The sequence below is a fragment of the Hyperolius riggenbachi genome, chromosome 3 (assembly GCF_040937935.1).
Source record: "Hyperolius riggenbachi isolate aHypRig1 chromosome 3, aHypRig1.pri, whole genome shotgun sequence".
NCBI lineage: Eukaryota > Metazoa > Chordata > Amphibia > Anura > Hyperoliidae > Hyperolius > Hyperolius riggenbachi.
Genome location: NC_090648.1, coordinates 318,939,976 through 318,963,077, shown reverse-complemented (window position 1 = coordinate 318,963,077; position 23,102 = coordinate 318,939,976). Strand labels below are relative to the sequence as shown.

At 44.6% G+C, this 23,102-nt stretch overlaps 1 protein-coding gene across 4 annotated transcripts in view; it reads right to left on the bottom strand.

Annotated features, from left to right (window-relative positions):
- The window catches only part of LOC137563817 (uncharacterized protein C3orf20-like), a 96,876-nt gene extending 74,598 nt beyond the window's left edge, over window positions 1-22,278 (bottom strand). The window contains exons 1-3 of one of the 4 annotated variants that reach the window (XM_068276789.1): window positions 22,180-22,278; window positions 7,473-7,540; window positions 1,692-1,795 (exon numbers count right to left, since the gene is read on the bottom strand). In XM_068276789.1, the coding sequence (XP_068132890.1) occupies window positions 1,692-1,795; window positions 7,473-7,520 (152 nt within the window). In that variant the 5' untranslated portion in view covers window positions 7,521-7,540; window positions 22,180-22,278. Of the gene's footprint in view, window positions 1-1,691; window positions 1,796-7,472; window positions 7,541-8,464; window positions 8,571-8,770; window positions 8,865-22,179 lie in introns of those variants that run through there. The other 3 variants (XM_068276790.1, XM_068276788.1, XM_068276791.1) reach the window with 3 other exon arrangements.
- Window positions 22,279-23,102: the final 824 nt, after the last annotated feature.

Sequence of the window (23,102 nt, the reverse complement as noted above, 5' to 3'; positions counted from 1 at the left end):
CAATAACACCAATAAGGTTATAAAAAATGCTTGAAACCGTCTCAATGTATCAATTAATATTTATTCGGGACTTATCCAAACATCACAAAAATAAGTTAAAAACAATGATTAAAACCCCTGTCCTAATCCAAAGGTAATTGGAATTCAACGTAGCAGCAATTGGAAAGTGACTGGTGCTGTATAAATCAATGTGCAAAGACAAGGACTTTATTTAATCCTGATGTATAAAAATATGCTGTGCAATATGCCAGTAGAAAAATACAAAAAATACACACATGTGTAAGTGCATAGGGTGAATAAATATAAAATGCAAAGATAGGGACAACAAACATCAAATAATCTGACAATAAATAGATACAAAACATGTGGATGCAAAACAATGACCTGTGAAACTGGATAATACCACACAACCAGGGAGTCATACAATATTGGTACCAGCACACTAGTGCTATGATAAGATACAAAAGTGCAAAGTGCTTACCATTTGGTGTGGAACTTGCTGCATGCGGAGAGACTGGAGGACAGTCCCCCAGTCTCTCCGCATGCAGCAACTTCCACACCAAATGGTAAGCACTTTGCACTTTTGTATCTTATCATAGCACTAGTGTGTTATGGCCCGTACTCACGGGCTGCAGAAGTGGCCTGTCGCCAGCACACGTGAGCGTGCTAGCGACAGGCCGGCGACAGCTTCTCTCCAGGTCCCTCCGAGTACACACACGGAAGAGGGACCAGCGGCGAGATGGAAGCTGTCGCCGACGTTCCTCCTCCCCCCGCCGGAAGCTTCATTCACCTCTATGGAGGTTGCTGTCGCTAGTCCGCGTACTCACGCGGACTAGCGACAGTTGCGGCGGAGGTGCGGCGGCGACTGTTGCCATGCGATTGAAACTTTCAATCGCATGGCGACAAGAGCGGCGGGCGACAGTTCGGGGTGCGCGCGCGTGCGACGGCCCATACTCACGGGCGACCTGTCGCCGCAACACGCGCGCGCCGCGTGTTGAGGCGACAAAAGTCCCTCGTGAGTATGGGCCATAAGTACCAATATTGTATGACTCCCTGGTTGTGTGGTATTATCCAGTTTCACAGGTCATTGTTTTGCATCCACATGTTTTGTATCTATTTATTGTCAGATTATTTGATGTTTGTTGTCCCTATCTTTGCATTCTATATTTATTCACCCTATGCACTTACACATGTGTGTATTTTTTGTATTTTTCTACTGGCATATTGCACAGCATATTTTTATACATCAGGATTAAATAGAGTCCTTGTCTTTGCACATTGATTTATACAGCACCAGTCACTTTCCAATTGCTGCTACGTTGAATTCCAATTACCTTTGGATTAGGACAGGGGTTTTAATCATTGTTTTTAACTTATTTTTGTGATGTATGGATAAGTCCCGAATAAATATTAATTGATACATTGAGACGGTTTAAGCATTTTTCATAACCTTATTGGTGTTATTGGGCTCCTTTTCTTGTTTTTTGATCATTCTGGCCGTTCTAATAGAACGCCACGGTAATCTATTTTTAATAAACAGCTATGTTATATTAAAACAGCCAACCTACTCCAGGAGGTGCTGCCTGGGATTCTGGACCTTAATTTACCTGATACAGCATCCTGCCCTGCTGTCTTCTGCATTGAGATTATAGGAACAGTGGTTAACACTGAAGCTACCAGTGGTTTCTTACCCATTAATGAAGTTTGCAAGCCGTGGATTAATATTCAAGTACTTCATGTCAGATGGCAGTTCCTCAGGCATTTTCTTAGTTCGCTTAATTGCTCTGGTTGTCGGCTAATTTGAGAGCAAAATATTTGTTCCAGGTAAGAAAAAAACAGAGAGGAGAAAGTGCCTAGGTTAATCTTGCAGATGAGGCTCAGTGTATACCGTATATAGATATTAAGTTTTGGAAGTTTTGAAATAATAAAATAAAAATACAGTGACTTCTGCTTACATGCTGAGAGATTTACGTTAATCTGAGAGATACATGCCACAGGGCAGAAATTCCCAGCAATGCAGGCAGGAGGTTACCAGGGCCGGTTCCAGACTTTTTTTTTTTTACACCTGATGAAGGCGAGGATTCGCCGAAACGTGTTGTGACACTGCCAGCACACAGATACCTGAAGGGTCAGCCATCCAGTCCCCATCCATCAGGACAGAGACTGCCCCAGGCCAAGGTGGTCATACAGGAAGCTCCCCCAGTGTTCCAGGATAAGGCTTATGCCCAAGTTTACGGGCCCTTTTCTTCTTTTAATCTAGTAAATGCAATTTGTTTTATGCACATTTGTGTGGAATACATTTGGTTTTACACTATGGAGCGCTCCTCCTTTCTCCATTTTTTCTATTTCTAGACTTTTTGCTGCCTGATGTTGGGAATGATCGCATAGCACCCCCTGATTTGGAATGATCGCATAGCACCTGACAATTTACTCTGCTTCATTTAATGTTCTCACATGACATGCTGCAGCTCAAAACAATAGCACACTGGCTGGCTGTGAGTCCATGACAAATAAACTGCTCATCCTCCGCCACTCCATTCCTCAGGACAGCAGTACAAGTCAAATGAAACACTGCTGATCCCCTGGCTCCCCTTCACTGTCAGACTCCTCACACAGCACAACAAGCTGCTTTTCCCCAATAATGACCTCTTCACCTCACTCTCCTCTCGCTTCTCCTCCTACTCTGACTGTATGCTAAGTGTAAACAAGTACACAAATGCTGCCCCTGTAATCTTTGCGCCTGATGCAAATGTTTAAACTTGCTTCATGAGAGAACCAGCTCTGGAGGTTACTGACATAATGTACACAGCTAAGAGCAATGACGTTTCACTGTGATCTGATAAACACGCCATCATGTGGAGCAAACGACCTTTTCCCCCCTCAACATCTGATTAGTTGCATAATATCAACACAGCAAAAGCTTCAGTAATCTTGTTTTTTACGGTTTATACTGATTGTTTTTACAATAAACGGTTTACACTTAGAGTTGCTGTTTTTTGTTGTGTTTATATATTGGCCTTCCTGGATACCATACCATATACCGGAGTGAGTGAGCGGTGGAAGTTTGGATCCATATCTGCTCAAGGTTCGTTAGGATTACCACTGAATGCGAGACATACAACCTTATAATGTGGGTTGTTGGCAGCTGGTAAGCCCCTCTTACTCTTTTCTGGTGATGGTTGGCCACGAGACCATGTGAGGTTGGAATATCACCGTTGCGAAGTTTTAGTGACTGTATTTATTCCTCTTTGATCTGCGCTGACTTCTTAATACTAATTTTGTGGGCTTTGGACGTTGTTCATTCTCGGCAGCGATCATATGTTCTATTTCCTTGGCTCTGATAAACTGTTTGATCTGATAAACACGCCATCATGTGGAACAAACAACCTTTTTCCCCCTCGGCATCTGATGAGCTGCATACAGTAAGATCAACACAGCAAAAGCTTCAGTAAACATTTATTTCAGGAGCCACTAGCACAATTGATACATTCTGTGATCTAGCACATGGGTCCCCAACCCCCGGTCCGCAGCCCAATACCGGGCCACGGGAAATGTTTCCCCCTGACTCTCCATGTGTTCTAATGTAAATTTACTTTTGCCCGCGTGAGCCGATAACCTCCAGTCCCGCCCCCTCTGTTCCTTGTTATTAGCCATGAGTGCATGTCATCAGTGCATGCGGCTACAATACAGACTCTCCTCACATGCTCACAGTACCGTCCCTGCTCACAATGCACAGCTATTTGCATGGTGTTCCAAGCCCCCGCCCCTGTCAGTAACTGGCTGGCTCCACTCCCCTGGCTTTGATCACGCTGAGAGTGCTGACCTGACTCCGCCCCCTCCTTGGAGCCATTGCGGCAGACTCGCTGAGGCCTGAGGCAACGTGCAGAAACTGCAACTTGGTGGGCTGTATATCAGTGGCGTAGCTAAGGAGCTGTGGGACTCCGATGCAAGTTTAACATTGGGGACCCCAAGCACTCTATACATAACAATTGATACGGTGCACCAAAACCTGCCAATGGCAACTACAGCGTCAAAGGTGCAAGAAGGGGATGGCGAGCAGTTTGTTAATGATCACTACTATTCAAAGTCTCTATAGTAGTGATTATTATGAGCACAGGACCAGGGGAGAGCTAATACTGCAGTTGAGGGAGGGCTCTGATGCGGTCGCAACCTCTGCAACCCCTATTGCTACGCCTCTGCTGTATATCCAGGGAGCAGGAGGGCATCGGGGAATCTGGGGATCCTTACTGCTGTCTGAGAGGAGTGAGCCACCTGACTAACCCGTGGAGCAGCGGAGGTCACCCACGCTGGAGGAGGAGGATGAACATGTGAGCAGCGGGGAGCCCTGTAATTTAGCTTAAAAGGACACTTAAGCCAGGAATAAAAAATCAGATTTACTTGCCTGGGGCTTCTACCAGCCCCCTGCAGCCATCCTGTGCCCTCGCAGTCACTCACGGAGCCTCCGGTCCCCCGCCGCCTGCTAGTTTTGTTTTCGCTGACAGGAAGTCAGCGGGCTTTCTGCTCCTGAGCAGACCTGGCCATGCATATCCTTCTTCATGTTCCCATCCTCAATACTGTCCTGCAAAGGCGCAGGACGCTATTGCGGATGGGAACGCGAAGAAACATACGTGTGACCAGGCCTGTCAACGAAAACGAAACTAGCTGGCGGCAGGGAACCGGAGGCTCCGTGAGTGACTGCAAGGGCACGGGATGGCTGGAGGGGGCTGGTAAAATCCCCAGGAAAGTAAAACTGATTTTTTTATGCCTGGCTTAAGTGTCCCTTTAAAAGTATTCAGGGAGAGGGGGTCTGCATTAAAATTCTTTATAAATTGATTGTGATAGCAAGCCTGTAAGTCCCCTAAAAATTATATACTCCCTATACTGGGTCAACTATACTCCCTATACTGGGGCAATTATACTCCCTATACCTATACTGGGGCAATTATACTCCCTATACCTATACTGGGGCAACTATACTCCCTATACTGGTGCAACTATACTCCCTATACCAATACTGGGGCAACTATACTCCCTATACATGGGCAACTATACCTAGACACCCTATACCTGTAACTGGCTACCTACATACCTATACACTCCAAATTGTTTTGCCGCCACATCCGAACTCCCCCCGGGGACACTTGCACACACCTACGCCCCTGAGAAAACTTTGGTCTGGATAGCAGTCCCCGGGTCGAAAAAAGGTTGGGGACCCCTGATCTAGCAGATATGTTTCTGATCAAAACCTGCCAGTATGTGCCAAGCATTAACTTTAAGGGCCTATTCACACGCAATTTGCACCTGCGATTCGTGTTTTGCTGATTGCCAATGATGGCCACCACTTCACTGTATTAATAGCAGCTGGTTAACATACTGGTTAAAGATGCCACCTTTTATGCAGGAGCACAGGGTTTAAATCCTGGCTGCAGCTAGCTACCTATTCAGCAAGGAGTCCTTGCGCACGACTCCCTAATGCTCCAGGGTGGCCTACTGAGTGCGCCCTTAGTGATTGCAGCTCTCTAGCTCAGGAGAAAAGCACTATGCAAATGATAGCAGCATTATTATTATTAATTATAAGTTACAAGAGTAAAAGTTTGCAGAAACAAAGTTATGTGGGAGTTAATGTAAAAGTATCATTAAAGTGCTGCATTTAAGCACACTTAAATTAAAGGGGCACTATGGCAAAAAATTGTAAAATTTAAAAGGTGTGCGAACATAAACAAATAAAAAGTATGTTTTTCCCAGAGTAAAATGAGCCATGAATTACTTTTCTCCTATGTTGCTGTCACTTACAGTAGGTAGTAGAAATCTGACAGAAACGACAAGTTTTGGACTAGCCCATCTCTTCATGGGGGGATTCTCGGGGATTTATTTTCAAAAGCACTTAGTGAATGGCAGTTGCTCTGTCCAACTGCCAAAAAACTGTGTAGTGAGCAGTGAAGCTGGCCAGCATCATTGTTTAAATCCTTTTTAGGGAATATGTTTATAAAGAATAAAAACCTTGCTGAGAATCCCCTATGAATAGATGGACTAGTCCAAAACCTGTTGCTTCTGTCAGATTTGCACTACCTACTGTAAATGAAAGCAACATAGGAGAAAAGTAATTTATGGCTCATTTTACTCTAGAAAAAACATACTTATTATTTGTCTATATTTGCACATGTTTTAAATGTAAACATTTTTCGCCGTAGTGCCCCTTTAAAGATAACGGTTTTTTTCTATACAAGTTGTAGAATTGAAAAATACAGAGTTGCAGATTACTCAGCAAGCTCATGGTGAACCAGAACTTCTAGGATTGAAAAATAGGAATCCTACCTAATAATTTCCTTAACCTATTTTGGTTCCTGGACGTAGAAACTACATCCAGTAACCATGCGCGCTACCGCGTGCTCCCAGCTTCTCTCGGAAGCTTCGCCTTTTCTGGCTGTTACCTCCCTTATGCGTCGCTCTAAGCGTGTGTTACGCTTAGAGTGACGTCATGTAAACAAACTCATGGCCGCCATCTTGTGGCCAAAAAGTAATACTACAACCAAAAGTAAAAAAAAATTAAAATCAACACACATTTACATTTTAAACCTATTGTTTACATCCCACCCTCCCAAAACTACCCAAATAAAATGTTTAATATAAAAAAAAAAAAAAAAATTACAATTAAAAAAAACATGTAAATATTTACCTAAGGGTCTAAACTTTTTAAATATCAATGTAAAGATGATATATTTCTATATTTTTTTTATTTTAAAATTGTAAATAGTGATAGATGCAAAACGGAAAAAATTCACCTTTATTTCCGAATAAAATATTGTCGCCATACATTGTGATAGGGACATAATTTTAACGGTGTAATAACCGGGACATATGGGCAAATACAATACGTGACTTTTAATTATGGAGGCATGTATTATTTTAAAACTATAATGGCTGAAAACTGAGAAATAATGATTTTTTCCGTTTTTTTCTTATTCTTCCTGCTAAAATGCATTTACAGTAAAGTGGCTCTTAGCAAAATGTACCCCCCAACGAAAGCCTAATTGGTGGTGGAAAAAACAAGATATAGATCAGTTCATTGTGATAAGTAGTGATAAAGTTATAGGCTAATGAATGGGAGGTGAACATTTCTCAAGTGAAAATGACGGAACGCGAATGGGTTAAGTGCCTGCGTCCGTGGTCTGCGTCCGTGTCAGTCGCTGAGTGTGCAGGCACAGAGCCTCTCCCATTGCCACGTGCATGGCAATAAAAATGCTGTGTGCTGTCTGTGCACAGAAATATTAGCCAGTTATGTCAATCAGGCCTTATATTACATGCAGATGAGCTTTAAGTTTTTTAAGTTTCTTTCCACAATAGGAGATTTGATATAAACATGGTTTAATATTTTAAAAGTTTATAGGCAACTGAAAATCATTACATAAAACATGGGAAAACCACACATGCCACTTATAATCACTATACCAGATCACAGTCATGACACTTACCTGGTCATAGAAGTATACTGGTCCTGCTTTCAGCATCATAGATGACATTGTTTCTATTTTGTAGTATACTAGGAAACATGAAGTAAATACATAGTTTATTGTTACTGCTCAAGTATCTATATACATTGTTACTGTCTCTGTCAAAAGTAACAGTGTTTCCCCAAGAATGGGACTTGGGTCACTGGAGAGTCACATTCAAACTAGTTTGGACCTTGCAGAGCTTAGAACCTTTGTGTAGAGTTGCCTAGTAGGAGAATATTTTCACTTTAAGACCTATATGTAGGTAGAAAAAACGGAGCTAGTCTACTTTAGGGGACCCACCGTAAATCCCCATAGAGAATTGGAGCTGTGCTGAAAACGGAACAAATTTCCGCTTTCAGCTCTTTTAAACCCCCACAAGTTATACATGTATGGAAAGCTCAGAATCTGCTCTAACGAATGATCCCACTTTCGGTGAGAAGAAACTGAAACTCACCGTGAACGAGGCGCCGAAAGGCCGCAATCGCGGCTCCGTCGGCCATCTTACATCTGTGCTGGCTCATATTGTTCTCCCTCCTCATTGGAGGGATTGTTAGCTGGGGGCGTGCCAGAGAAAAAAATAAATAAAAAAAAACGTCAGTAGCTAGTTCTGCATTGGTCTTGTCCGGGGAGAAGGGAGAGCAGTTTCTGGCACCCCCCCAGCTAACAATCCCTCCAATGAGGAGGGAGAAAAATATGAGCAGCACAGAAGTAAGATGGCCGACGGAGCCGCGATCGCGGCCGTTCCGGCGCTTCCTACATGGTAAGTTGCACCTTTTGCTCACCGAAAGTAGCATAATTCGTTAGAGCAGATTCTAACCTTACCAAAGATATATAGCTTGTGGGGGTTTAAAAGAGCTGAAAGCGGAAAATTTGTTCCGTTTTCAGCACAGCTCCATTTCTCTATGGGGATTTACGGTGTGTCCCCTAAAGTAGACTAGATCCGAAAAAACTAAGTCTTGTAAAAGTAATACCTTTTAAAATAGTAAAACACTGATGCAGAGAAACAGCAAACATGAAAATGGCAGTTGCGCTGGTTGCTGTTTAGCAGTTAGATGTCAGGTGATCAGCAGGCTGGAGCCAGTGAGCTTATGCAAGCAAACATGAAATCTAGCAGGTTTCTGAAGATAGTGAAGCCAAGTCAATCATGTTGCATAAGGAGTCATGAATCCCATTCCACAATTTAAACCTTCTGTTAATGTCTTGAACATTTTCATAAATTTGTACTCAGAAATCTTTCTTGCTTGTTCATTTTCGAAATTACCCTTAAGAATAAGTACTTTTAGATCTTGCATGCTGTGTCCTGGTTCACAGAAGTGTTGGCCCACTGGTGTGTCCATTTTACCCTCATTAATTTTTAAGCGGTGATGGTTCATTCTTGTGCGCAGTTTTTGTCCTGTTTCACCCTGCTGATCACCTGACATCTAACTGCTAAACAGCAACCAGCACAACTGCCAACTTCATGTTTGCTGTTTCCCTGCATCAGTGTTTTACTACAGCTAACATCTGGAAATATGCCTGAAGAAGGGGACTAGATCCCAGAAAGCTTGCATTATTTAACTTTATCAGTTAGCCATTAAAAGGTATTACTTTTACAAAACTTAGTTTTTTTCTACCTACAAATATTGTTTGGCTAACACGGTACAGAAACATGTTTACCACTTTAGGGCCTGAAACTACTAGGGGTAGGGGATGCCACAGAGTGCATTTTAAAGCTGTTTGTGTGGACGCATATTGATTTCATTGGACATTTTGAAGAACATTGTATCACAAATAAGTGTCAGCACTGCAGTATATGTGTTTGGTACACGTGGTGATTTGGTATAGCAAGGATGGGACTGTGATGCTGCTACAAAGTTTGGGAAACACTAACATACATTATACAGTCTGCTAGCAATTTAAATGAAAGGAATATTCCTTACATCACATTTAAAAATGACTTGTGTATCACTGTTCTTTGTATAGAACATTTTGCAGTGAAAGTGGATTCTTCCTAACAACAGTACTTACCATGCATGGTCTATGGTCAACGGTACTCGCTAAGAGAAGCAGCAGTATCCCACTATGTACAGTTTGTGATTTGATAGCATTACAAGGACATAAATTTCAGGTTTTGGGGGTTTTAACTCCTTAAGGTTCCTGGCAATTTCGGCATATTAGCTGTGTCGCTATTGATATAGCAATAACTTTTTATTACCTATGCCACCAAAGTGATACATACATTGTTTTTTTTTTTTTATCAGGACAATCCAAAGGCTTTCTTTGAGTAATATTTCTTCCAAGTATTATTTAATTTCACAGGCATTTTATCGAAGAAAAATTAGACATACCTGCAAAACTAACATTTTTTTTCATGTTTTCCCTTCCTAATTTTTACATGACAAGTGCCACAGTTTTAAAACACCTCAAAATACATTCTTTGTCTTGTGCTGGTTAAAACGATACCATATATGCCATATTTCATCACTAGTAGGGCTTGTGGCTTCTAGTGTACCATTATTGCCAGCCTGTGAGTCTATAGCGATTGCATGCGATCCCTAGGGCACACAGTCAGTTTGGAGACCCCAGTGCTGTATAGATGCATTGCTAGGCAACAACATTTCCATGCATCTATACAGCATTAAGTCCCTGAGCTGTCGTCATAGTGATTGCAGCCATTACAGGTGTCCATGAATTTTAAAGTGTACCTTAGATGAAAGACATCTCAGGTACCAACCCCCTTCAGGCTGCTAGGTCCCTCGCCGTCCTCCTCCACTTCATGGACTTCCCAAAATTCAGTTCAGTAATCCGGTCAGTTGGTGCATACTGGGCATGCACGTCCCAACTGTGCTCGTGCGCCCCAACATGGTCCCATGGCCTACTGTGCAGGTTCTGTGTGGGGGAGCGCAGGTGGCTGGACTGCACCTGCGCATACTAACCTGGTTACCGAAATGAATTGCGGGGAATCCATTAGGAAGAGTAGAACTGCGAGGGACTGAGCAGCCTGAAGGGGGCTGGAGGAAGCCCCAGGTATGTATAAAACTTTTACTTTTGTTCAAAACAGGTACACTTTAAGGATGTCCCAGGTAAGTATAGAATCGTTCACTTTAAGGCCAAGTATAGGTGACATAAGGGGTTAATTAGTCTGTTAGGGGTTAACACTTAAAAAACATAAACAACTTTATTTTTTAACTAGTAAAAAAGCCTGCCCATTGAAAAATGGGCGCTAGGCTGTGCTCCCCCCCCCCCCCCCCCCCCAAGCAACGAGAGCACAGACGCATCACGCTCGCCTGTCCTCCATAGTATATGCACACAGGGAGATGTTGCTTGCTTGACCGTTGGAAAAAGCTATTATTTCCCACAATGCAAAGAGGTTCACAGAAAGCAAACTGTCAAGTCTGGGAGCACGGACACACACACAGGGGCGCCTCTAGGCATAGGCAGTACTGGCCATTGTCTGGAGTACCATTGGTCCTGGGGGGCACCATGTTGCTGGATTAAGCCCAGCCCCCAAAGTAAGCCCCACCACCAGACTAAGCTACACCCCCATGGGTGTTCTGTTACTTGCTTCTGCTGAATCTACTTAGCGTAAATTGCAGGCAGCTGCCACCTCTGTGCCTCGAGCATCCTTCTTTAGCCCTTTGTGTCTCCTTCTGTCCCTTTTGTGCCTCCTTCAGTCCCTTGTGCCATGTCTGCCCCCCTGTGTGTCCTTCTGTCTCCCTTTGTGCCTCCTTCTGTCTCAATGTGCCTCCTTCAGTCCTCCTATGCCACCTCTGCCTCCTTCTGTGCCCCCTTGTGCCTCCTTCTGTCCCCCTATGCCTCCTTCTGTCCTCCTTTGTGTCTCATTCTGCCCCCCATTGTGGCCCTTTTTTGTCCCCCATTGTGCCTCATTCTGTCCACCTGTGTGACTCCTTCTGTCCCCTTGTGCCTCCTTCTGTCCTCCTTTTGAACTTCTTCTGACGGTCGTGCCTTCGTCTGTCCCCCTGTACTTCCCTATGTCCCCCTGTGTGCTTTCTTCAGTCCCCCTGTGCCTCCCTCTGTCCCCCTTTGTTCCTCCTTCTGTCCCCCTTTGTTCCTCCTCATCCTGTCCCCCATTATGCCTCCTTGTGTCCCCCATTGTGCCTCCTTCTGACTCTCTCCCAGAGGCGCCTGGTCCACCAGGCCGACCAGGCAGCCACAAGTGCTGTGGCTGCCTGCCAGATGGTGTGTCCCCAGGTGGTGAACTGGTGAAACGCTGCCGCATTACGATTATTTTCATGGGCGGCACCACAGATTTTCTCGCCTGGAGTGACAAAATGGCTAGAAGCACCCCTACACACACACACACACACACACACACACACACACACACACACACACACACACACACACACACACACACTCACACACACAGACAGGACCAGTGCCTGTTCAAGTGACAATTGGGCCCTAGGGCAAAATTAGCCTGGGGGCCCCCCAACAGACACCCCCCCCCCCCCGATCAAAAAGTGTCATTAGAGGCCCTTTGTTGCAGCCAAATTTTCCTCCTGGACCCCTGAGCTGGCTGCTGACCCTCCCCCAATCACCTCCCAACTTAACAGACTCTGCAGAGTCCCTGGGCAGCAACAGTTAAGATGGGAGAGGGACACCTTGGGGGCCCCTACAGGCTCTGGGGCCCTGGGGCAATTGCCCATTTTTTCCTATGGTAGCTCTGGCCCTGGACCGGAAGCAGAGACGCAGGGGTTTTTTATATAGGATGTGACATGTTAATTAAAAAAAAAAAAAAAACTTTTTTTTCTGTAAATGTATTTGAATGACAATCATTACCTATTGAATTATAGCATTAGCATGCACAAGCATGTGAACGAGTGTGGATGAGTATGTGCACAAGCACGAGCAGTGAACACAAACAATCATAGCAGTGGCTTTTAGTGCTAGACATGAGTCTCACATCCAGGAACCTTTAGAGTAGCTAGTTTGGATTTGAGACTCATGTCCAGGAACCTGATGTGGAGTAGTCTCAGGGCTCAAACCCACGAGAAGCCTTTTCCAAGCGCTAGTGATTTGAAAAGGCTCTTGCTAATGTAATGCTATGGGGGATTTTTATAAAATCACATCGCTCAAATGGACTCACACCTATGGCATTACATTAGCAAGAGCTTTTCAAATTACAAAGCGCTCAGAAAAGCGCTCCTGGTGGGTTCCAGGCCTAAGGGTGGGTTTCCACTTGTAAATGATGCAAATGCGGCTACGTAGCAGCATCGCATCACTTCCGCCGCCGGCTGCATCACTTCCACATCTCCCGCACAACATGCACGCAGTGGAAACTCTTCCACTGGCGTGCATGTGTTTCAGGACACCTGCGGTGCGATGCTGCTATGTAGCCACATCGCACTGCTCCTAGTGAAAACGGGCCCTTACTCTCTCCTAGTTCAGCAATGCTTAAAGGAGTCATCAGGCAGAAAATGCTGCCCTCTGATATACTTACCTGAGTCTTACTCCAGCCCCTTGCAGCCGCACGGCCCTGGGGTTGCTCATCTCTTTACCAGGTGACAGTGCCAGGATTACTGAGTAAGTAAGGAAGGTTTACAGTAAGTAAGGTTTAGGGCCCTTTCACACTGGTGCGGTGTGGCATTTTACCACAACCTACCACAGGGGCAATGTAAGTCTATGAGGTAGTTCACATTGCTGTGGTGCAATGCGAGTGCATAGCTACATTACTGCGCGGTTCCTGCATACTGGAAGTCATATAAGATCATGGCGACGCATATTTTTAAAGGCCTGCTGCAAGTTCTATGCGTCACGCATGCACGGAAGAGTATTTTAGTAATTCACTTCCGTGCACATGATCGCTTCAGCCACAGGAAGTGAGCGTCATTTCCTGCTTGGCCGGATGCCAGATTGGGATTGCTGCTTACAAACGTGGTAAACCCAGAAGTCTTGTTTTTGATGGTGCGGTGTGGTCCCCAGACCGCAGCACGACTGCCAATCCGCAGTGTGAAACCGTCCCCAGGGTCCTTTTACACTTTGTCCATTGTGTCGCAACAGACAAAATCATCACAACTCAAATACAATGATAGTCCTATTGGCCTATCAGTGCAATGCAACGGATTTCATCAGGATAATGCAGTGGTACTGTATGCCTCACCACATGGCCACATCCCACCCTTAGGGCCCCGTTTCCACTAGGAGCCGTGCGATGCGGCTATGTTGCACCGCAGGTGTGCTGAAACACATGCACGGCAATGGAAGAGTTTCCACTGCATTCGCACGGCCGCATCCGCCAGCGGCGGAAGTGATGCGATGCGGCTAGGTAGCCGCATTTGCATCACTTTGTAGTGAAACCGGCCCTTACGGTGTAACTTTTCTGAAACATTGAGGAGTGATTGAAGAATAGTCACATTGTAACTTACTCTTGTAGTATGAAAGGAGCCTTGGGCTGGATTCACAGTGCACACGTTGTATAACGCACCCGTTATAATGTATAATGTATGTGAACTGCAATGGACACTTCGCAATTTATAACATACACGTTAATTCAAAGCCTGCATGCAGTGAGTTGGAATAACGTGATTCGTCACAACGCAGAGATGTGAATAGCCCCATAGATTTGTATGGGCAGTGAGTTAGCATACAAAATTATTCTGCAATGAAACAGATATCGGCCCATATGCAATTCATTTTTTCTCTTGAGCTCTCTCCTAGGTGATATTTTCACAACTTGTCATAAAATGCTCAGAACAATTTTAATGGCCCCTTTTCACCAACTTTTGGGTATGTTTTCAATTGTTAAATGCTGAAAAGTTATTTTTTTTTTTTGTTTTACTAATATTTATTAAGAAAATTTTCATAACAGAAAGAAAGGAAAATCAAAGAAAATACAAAGAAAATACTCAGTGTTGAGCGTACATATTAATCATGTCAGGGGTTAACAGCGCCTGTCAGGACAGGTTCATGTACTGTAGGAATGTCCAAGGTCAGCTCATCTCTCAGGCTTTGGTCCAGCTTGGATAGAAATCTGACGTTTTGGGGCTATGAAGAGACTATTTCCACTCATTGCTAATAATAAAATATATTCTTAGTCATCTTGTACATCCAATTCAGAAAGGTAGCGGAAATTATATAAAACAAAATAGCTGACATAGGTAAAAAATATACACTGACTCTGTTAGTCTAGACAACACTGAAACTGGGGGGAATAACAATAACAATATGTGGGGTCACACCAAAGATTAATGGCTACTGTGGGGAAGGCCTATGAGTGGGAAGTGGGAGAGGAATACTAGTGGCCTTCCATTGGGACTGCGGATGTAGGTTGTATTTATGTATGCAAGGACTTAAAGATACATATTTGAGTATTTGACTCTTTAGTGATAGGAAATTCCTGGCCGGTTCATGTTTTGTGGGAAGATCCTATGAACCGGAATAATGAGTATAATTCAGGGGGGCCGTAGGTCAGGAGAGGATAGGGACCAGGGGCTCCAGACTTTATGGAAGATTGGTTCATTGTCTCTTAGTGATGCTGTCATTTTTTCCATCTCTTTGGTCCATTCAATTTTATGTTTGACCTCTGCCAAAGTCGGGGGAGCAATGTTTTTCCAGGATGAAACAATTGATAGACGAGTAGCTGTTAAAATGTGGGTGATTAAGCGTACTGTGTGTTTGGGGGTGTCTGGGGGGGGTTTACCAAGGACCATATATATGGGGTCAAGAGGGATTAATATCCCAGTTTTTGATTGGATGAGGTGTTGCACTTTAGACCATAGTGGGGAGATCTTTGGGCAAAACCAAAAGATATGTTCCAGGCTACCCTTTTCATTGCAACCTCTCCAGCAGAACTGAGAGGCTTCTGGATAAATTTTTGATAGCTTAGTTGGTGTAAGGTACCACCGGAACATAATTTTGTAAATATTTTCTCTTATCTGTATGCACATAGAAGAGTGCTTGGCGTTTTCCCATATCTCCTCCCAGTCCTCCAATTGTATAGTTTGAGATAGAGCGGATTCCCATTTGGACATATATGTGTGGGCAGGAGTGGCTAGCCCTGATTTGGTGTGTAACAGAGTATAAATCTGGGAAATCAGACCTTTTTGGTAACCCTTAGAGTCACATATATGTTCAAATGGTGTTAGGGGGGGGATAGAGGCGGAGGGAGAGTGTCGCAGTAGGGAGAGGAGAAAATGCTTTGTTTGGGTGTACTCTAGTATGTTTTGGGATGAGAATGGTAGTTTATCTTTTAGGGAGGCCCTAGTATGTAGAAGGCCAGTGAGAGGGTCTTTCCAGTTAAGCAGGTTAAAGAAGTTGAGATTATACCATCTGGACATGAAGTCTCTAGACAATCCAGGGGGGAAGGCAGGGTTGCCCAGTATAGGTGTTAGTGGGGAGGGAGAAGTTCTCAGGTTAGCTGATGTAGCTGTAGATCTCCAGACTTGTACTGTGAATTTTATAGTGGGGAGTAGTTGAGATAGGGATATTTTGGGTGGTTGGTTGGGCCAAATCAGGGCCGCCAGGGATATTGGGAGTAAAGTGAGTGCCTCAATAAGGCCCCATTTGGTATAAACTTTAAGGTTGGTCCATTCACGCAGTTGACGGAGGTGTGCAGCTTGGTAATAGAATCTAAGGTGGGGTAGTCCCAAGCCCCCTTGCTCTCTAGGAGATAAAAGGGTTGAGGCTCGTATTCTTGGTCGTTTATGATTCCAGACAAACTTAGCAAAGGCTGCTTGTAACATTGACAACTGAGAGGATGGGACCAAGACTGGCAGGGTTTCAAAAAGGTATAAAAGTCTAGGGAGTATGTTCATTTTTAAAGTATAGATCCTTCCTATCCAGGAGATCTTATAGGCGGTCCACTTGTGCAGGTCTTTAAGTATTTGTTGGATGAGAGAGGGGTAGTTGTGTTTATATAGGGTAGAGTATGTGGGCGTGAGATGTATGCCTAGATATTTTAGGGATTGGGTTTGCCATTTGTACTGATAATTTTGTTTTAGTATGTTTAGTAGATCGGGTGTGATTTTAATGGGTAATGCCTCTGTTTTATCCTGATTTAAGCGGAAGCTTGAGAGTGATTCATAGGCGGAAATGGTGTCATGTAGGTTTGGCAAAGAAATAAGGGGGTTTGTGATGGTGAGCAGGATATCATCCGCGAATAGAGAGATCTTGAATTCATGTTTATCTATCTGGACACCTGAAATGTTCGTATTTAGTCGTATGGCGCTGGCTAGAGGTTCAATGCTGAGGGCAAAAAGCAGAGGGGAGAGGGGGCAGCCCTGTCTTGTGCCATTACGAATCTGGAAGGGAGTATGTGGGGCCATGGGGAGTTTTATGTTAGCTGAAGGAGAGGAGTATAGAAAATGAATAATATTCAGGAAGGGTCCATCAAATCCTTGATATTGGAGGACATGGAAGAGAAACGGCCATGAGAGACGGTCAAATGCCTTCTCTGCATCTAGGCTAAGAAGCAGAGAAGGCCTACCTGAGCGGGTCATAATGGAGATAAGATCTATGGCTCGTCGGGTGTTGTCCCCTGCTTGTCTATTTAAGATGAATCCCACTTGGTCATTATTTATTAACCTTGGTAGTATGGCGTTTAGTCGACAGGCTAGTGTTTTGGTGATAATTTTAAGGTCTGAGTTTAGAAGTGAAATAGGCCTATAGCTCTGTGGAAGCTGTGGGTCCTTTCCTTCCTTGGGAATTACTGTTAATAGGGAGTTTAGGAAAGTGGAAGGGGGAAATTCACCTGTCATGATTTTATTTGCTAGAGATGTCAGATAAGGAACCAAGACCATTTGGAAGTTCTTATAATAAGAATAGGGAAGGCCGTCCGGGCCTGGTGACTTAGAGGAAGGAAGAGATTTGAGTGTTTCTAGAATTTCTTTGCTAGAAATTGGAGCGTTTAATGTTGTGCGTTCTTCATCTGTCAATTTAGGGAGTTTCAGATTTTCTAAAAAAGAGGAAACTCTGTCTGTGTATGTGGGGTCCGTTGAGGGGTCAGGTAAATTATACAGCTGTTCGTAATATGAGGTGAAGAGTTGTGCTATTTTAGATGGGTTATAGTGAGTGGTGCCTTCAGTATCTTTCATGGCGTGGACTCCCTGAGAAGATCCCCTGGGATTAAGTTTACGAGCAAGTATAGTGTGGGGTTTATTTCCCCGTTCAAAAAACAGCTGCCTGGTCCATTTCAAGCTTTTCTCTAGCTGTGTGGTCTGAAGGGACCTAATATCAAGCTTTAATTTTTGGATATTAGAGAAGAGGTCTTGAGATGGAGATTGTTTATATAGGATATATGCTTCTTTGAGGGCCTTCGTGAGCTCGGTCAATTTCCGTGAGGAGATCTGTTTGCGTTTGGAGCCCTCAGCAATAAAGTGACCCCTAACAAAGGCTTTGTGTGCTTCCCAGGCCATCCCCAGTGAAGAGACAGAAGGGATATTGGTGGTAAAGAAGGACTGGATTTCTTCTGACATTTTGGTGTGAAATGTTTTGTCCCTTAGTAGAGATTCGTTAAGTCTCCACTGCATAGGTTTGTGAGGCGTGTGTAGCCAATCAAGTTCAATTAGGACAGCATGGTGATCTGACCAAGCAGTGGGGGAAATGTCTGCTGTGATCAAGGATGGCAGAGTAGGCATTTTGGCAAAGAAATAATCTATGCGGGAGTGTGTTGCATGGGGGGGTGAGAAAAAGGTATAATCCCTGTCTGTGGGGTTCGCAATTCTCCATAAATCTAGGAGGCTATATTTACGGATCAGGGCCCTGAATTTCCTGGAAAGACGGTCATGTGAGGGGTATGATGGTGCGTCTAGGGATATTGATCTGTCATTAACAGAGGAGAAAGCTAGGTTAAAATCCCCCCCTAAGATAAGGGTCCCATTAGTCACTTTAAAAAGTTTAACGAGAAAGCTTGTCAGGAAGGGAATTTGGTTGGAATTTGGTGCATATACATTGGCCAATGTTATAGGTCTACCCGATAGTGTGCCCAGCAAGATCAAATAGTGACCTTTTGGATCTTTGATGATTTTGGTTATTTGTAGCGGGAGGCCTTTTTTATATACAATTGCTACCCCCGCCTTTTTTTTGGGTCCCGATGCTAGATACACTTCCGGGTAAGCTTTATTGTAGAGACGCACGGAGTCCTGTGAGGATATATGTGTCTCCTGCAAAAATGCGATATCACTCGCCAGTCTCCGCAGGTCCCGCAACAAAGAGTTTCTTTTTTGAGGTAGATTTAAGCCCTTGCAATTTAAAGTAAGTATCTTAACCATTGTCTATGTGAAATCTGTAACTATCTAAACAAACATTAATCATTTGGCGTGAAACAGTAGAATAAAACAGAAGGAAGGAACATAAGATCAAATAAACATTTGCGTAATATGGGAGGAGTGCAAGTAGGTAGCATAAGCCACTGGATGTAACGTGGCTACATATTGCAGCAACTAAAAGTAGTTGCACTATCAAGAGTCGAGTGAGAGTTCCTGGTTCCTCCCGGGACCAGATGGCCTCAGGGTCGACTCTCCTGAGGAGCATGAGGGCGAAACAATTGGGTCGGCACATGACTCAAGACTGGGTGCCCGTAATGTTAAATAGCGTGGAGAATGAAAGGTTAGTCCGGGATCCTCTATTCTGGCCTGTGGCCTTTACTCACAATTGACGAGTAGCGTATATGCATCAATGGGATTTTCAAGATGATTGGGAATCCATTCTTTCCAGTGGGTCAGGGTAGGTAAGGCTTCGGGTGGGAGCATTTGTTGAGTGAGAAATATGGCGCACCTTTCTGGGTGGAGAATTATCAGAGAGAGAGCGTAAGTATTCAGTGGTAGTGTTACTTGGGGGTGGGCGGATTCCCATCTGCTTCAAGAACATGGGGGCATCATCAATGTCCGAGAGCGTGAAAAAGGATCCATTCCTGTTTACCATTAAGCGGAAAGGGAAGCCCCACCTGTAGTCGATTCTCGCATCTCTTAGGAGTTGGGTGATAGGCTTGAAAGCCCTGCGTTTTGCCAGGGTGATGAGAGATAAGTCTGTAAAGATGGAGAGGTCATCCCCTTTAAATGACAGCGGGGACGCTTTGCGGGCTGCTTTTAGAAGGGCCTCTTTTGCTTCATAGTAATGCATGCGGATTATTACATCTTTAGGCCTTTGTGAAGCAGTCTGTCTCTCTCCTAGTGAGCGGTGAGCTCGGTCCATGCTCCAGAGTTCAGTTGGAATGTCAGGTGCTAATGTTTTAAAGAGATCAGTCAGATAGTGGCTTAGCTGGTCCGGATTAACAGACATAGATATACCTTTAATTCTCAGGTTTTGTCTCCTATCTCGATTTTCCTGGTCTTCTTGTGCGTTTCTTAAGAATTTAATGTCAGACTGCATCAGTTTCTGATCTTCTTCTAAGTCCTTGTGTTTTATAGTAAGTGCGTCCATTTTCCCCTCTACTGTACTGGTTCGCTCCCCTAGGCTATTCATGTCCCTTTTTAGGTCATTTACTGCTGTGAGGATTACCTGTTGGAGGGAGTCATGGAGGGAGCGGTAGTGTCTCTCTAGAGTGGCCTCCAGAAGATCAGCCGTCAGGGGAGCCGAGGATGGGAACTGTGGGGCCTGTGAGGCCTGCTGTGAGAGAGCTGCGTCAGGCTGTTCAGCGTGGCCGGCGCCATCTTGGCTGTCTGGGGTGCGGAGGTAGCGTTCCATGGCTCCTGTCTGCGGGGCCGTTTTGGAGCCCGTTTTCGCTGCCATCCGGCTGCCTGTGTGTTCGGAGGGGGATCCCGGGTCTGTGCCGCGCTATTGAGGCGGAGAGGAAGCTGTGGGCGGCGGTAAGTGAGCTGCGTGGGACCGGAGCTCCGGGTCTATGCGGCCATCTTGTTGTTGCCGCGCATGCGTCCTCGCTGAAAAGTTATTTTAAAGAGAAGATGAAAATTATCTCCTGGGAGATAACTCAGGTAAAAAAGTTAATTGCATATGGGCCATAGGGGGTGATTCACTATCACTATAGCTCCTCTAAAGGTGGCCATACACTGGTCGATTTGCCATCAGATAGACCAGCAGATAGATCCTTCTCTGATCGAATCTGATCAGAGAGGGATCGTATGGCTGCCTTTACTGCTTCACATTACTTCCTGCCGGGGGAAGTATAAACAGTAGAGGGCGCTCTGTTTAAACTTTCTGTCGGGACAGGAAGAAGTGAAGCCTGCCGGACTCGGAGCCCAGTGCGGAGATGGAGCAGCGGTGACCGGGGGACTCGTGCCGGCAGAAAAGGTAATGTATTGCCGCTGTATTGCGTCAGTCGTCGGGCATTCAAACGCCGCTATCGACGCACTCCCGACCCGCCGGCGATCAAGCAAAATCCTCCGCACGGACAGGAACGACGGAAATCTACGGGAACAATTGATTTCGGACAGAAATCGATTGTTCGGTCAGCGTTTGCGCAACGATTTCACACCCGATTCGATCACAGTGATCGAATCGGCTGTGTATCGGCGGGAAAATCAGTAAGTGTATGGGCCCCTTTATTCTTACTGCATGCCTTATCAGAATTTACATGTCTTATCAGAGTTAGTGTTCCTTATCAGAGTTAACATGCCTTATCAGAGTTAACATATGGTGCCTTATCAGAGTAGCATAGTGAGCGCTACGAACTTATGCCTGCTAATTGGCAATGACAAGAGCTCCACTTGTCCTGCCCTGAACCCCTGCGGGTCCAATCACTTTAAAGGTGCGTACACACATCTGATTTTTACAAACAACCGGTCGTTTAGACCGGTCGTTTGGACGTCTAGTCAGACGCGTGTACAAACGATCGTTCAGCTGATAAGACTGGTTTTGATCAATCCGCCAAGCGGATATGTCAAAACCAGTCTTATCAGTTGAACGATAGTTCATACACACATCTGACTTGACATCCAAACGGCCGGTCATTCAGACGTGTGTATGTACCTTAAAGGACATCATCCCCACACTTTGATTGGCCCAATAGGATTCCTGTCACGTTTCCTGTCAAGTGACAGGCAGCCTATTGGGCCAATCAAAGTGCGGGGATAATGTCCTTTACAGTGATTGGACCCACAGGGGCTCAGGGCAGGACGAGTGGAGCTCTCGTCATTGCCAATTAGCAGGCATAAGTTTGTAGTGCTTGCTATGCTACTCTGATAAGGCATGCTAACTCGGATAAGGCACGTTAACTCTGATAAGGCACGCTCAGCATGCAGTAAGGGGAGCTTAGTGATAGTGAATCAACCCCATAGTTTGAATGCAACCTAAATCTCCTCAATAAGGGTAGGAACACACTAAGCAGAATCGCATATGCGGTTTCCATAGCACATAGTGGAAACCGCATATGCGATTTTGTCTAGTGTGTTCCTACCCTGAGGGATACAGACAGCAAACCTGACATGCTCCTATGCTTCCCTTCCCTGCTGTTATCTACAAAGAAAAGTTCTGGCTGGATTTAAACCTAATAAGGGATTGTTCATACTATATATACTGTCTTCAGTATTATCTACTAACCAAAATAAAAGTGATGTTATGTCACTGTCTGTTACTGATCTATAGCTTATCAAATGACAGTACCTACAGAGGAATCCAAGTACAGAGACAATGCTGACAACCAGCGTTACTGTACACAAGACAAACCTGCAGCCTGATACTAGACAGTACACAGAAACATTCTCGTAAGAAAGTATAGATGCTTAACTTGCTCCGCACAAAACACTGTATATTAATACACCTAAATCACTACATAAAACAAATGCATTACCTTGTACTGAAGTTTAAAGACTTAGCAGGGAAGAGGTGTCTGCTGGTTGGAGAAAGCAGTCCTATTCCTTTCACCGTCCTGCACAGCAGAGTTTGAGGACTGGTGGTTGCCTAGTGACTACATGTATTCAGCTTAGCTGTGGGTTTAGTTCCTTCATTACCTACATTGAACTGTTGTCAAGTTAAGTGCCACCACTATTGTGAAAGCATGAGGTAGTCTGTAAAATAATATAACAAGGCAGCTTTTCAAATGCTAATATAATATACTGCTAGAAATAAGTTGGTTATATCACATTAGTGAAAAAATAATGAATACAATTGCTTAATTATTTATTTACTATGTTCATTAATAAGTTATTTTTCCCCTTGTGAAATCTTTCTCTCACTCCAATTTACATTCTGAAATGTATCACAGGTGGTGCCATCTGTAGTCCTGTCAGGGGATCTCTGCGGAATGTTTGTTTACTTAAAGAGACTCTGAAGCAAGTCTAAATCCACGTTTTTAACCACTATTTATGTTAAGCACTATAGCTAGTGCTAAAATGCCGCATCCGCGCGGCAAAATGAGGGGTTTATATCTCCCCAAATCCCCTGTGCAAAATCCACGACTTTCTTGGTCGTGGATTTTGCTGCCATGGAGGCAGAGCTTTGAGCTGTAGCTCTGCCTCCATGCACGTCAATTTGCCCGCGGATCGCCTCCTCTCCATCTTTCTTCACTGAGAGGGGCGGGGGAGAGGGGCAGTCAGCGGGGATTGACGGGCGAAGAGGCAGAACTACAGCCCTAAGCTCTGCCTCAAGCAGGAAGCGCTCCCTGCACTTAGCACAGGGGATTTGGGGGGTATAGACCCCTCGTTTTGCCGCGGGATGCAGCGTTTTAGCACTAGCTATAGTGCTTAACATAAATAGAAGTTAAAAACGTGGATT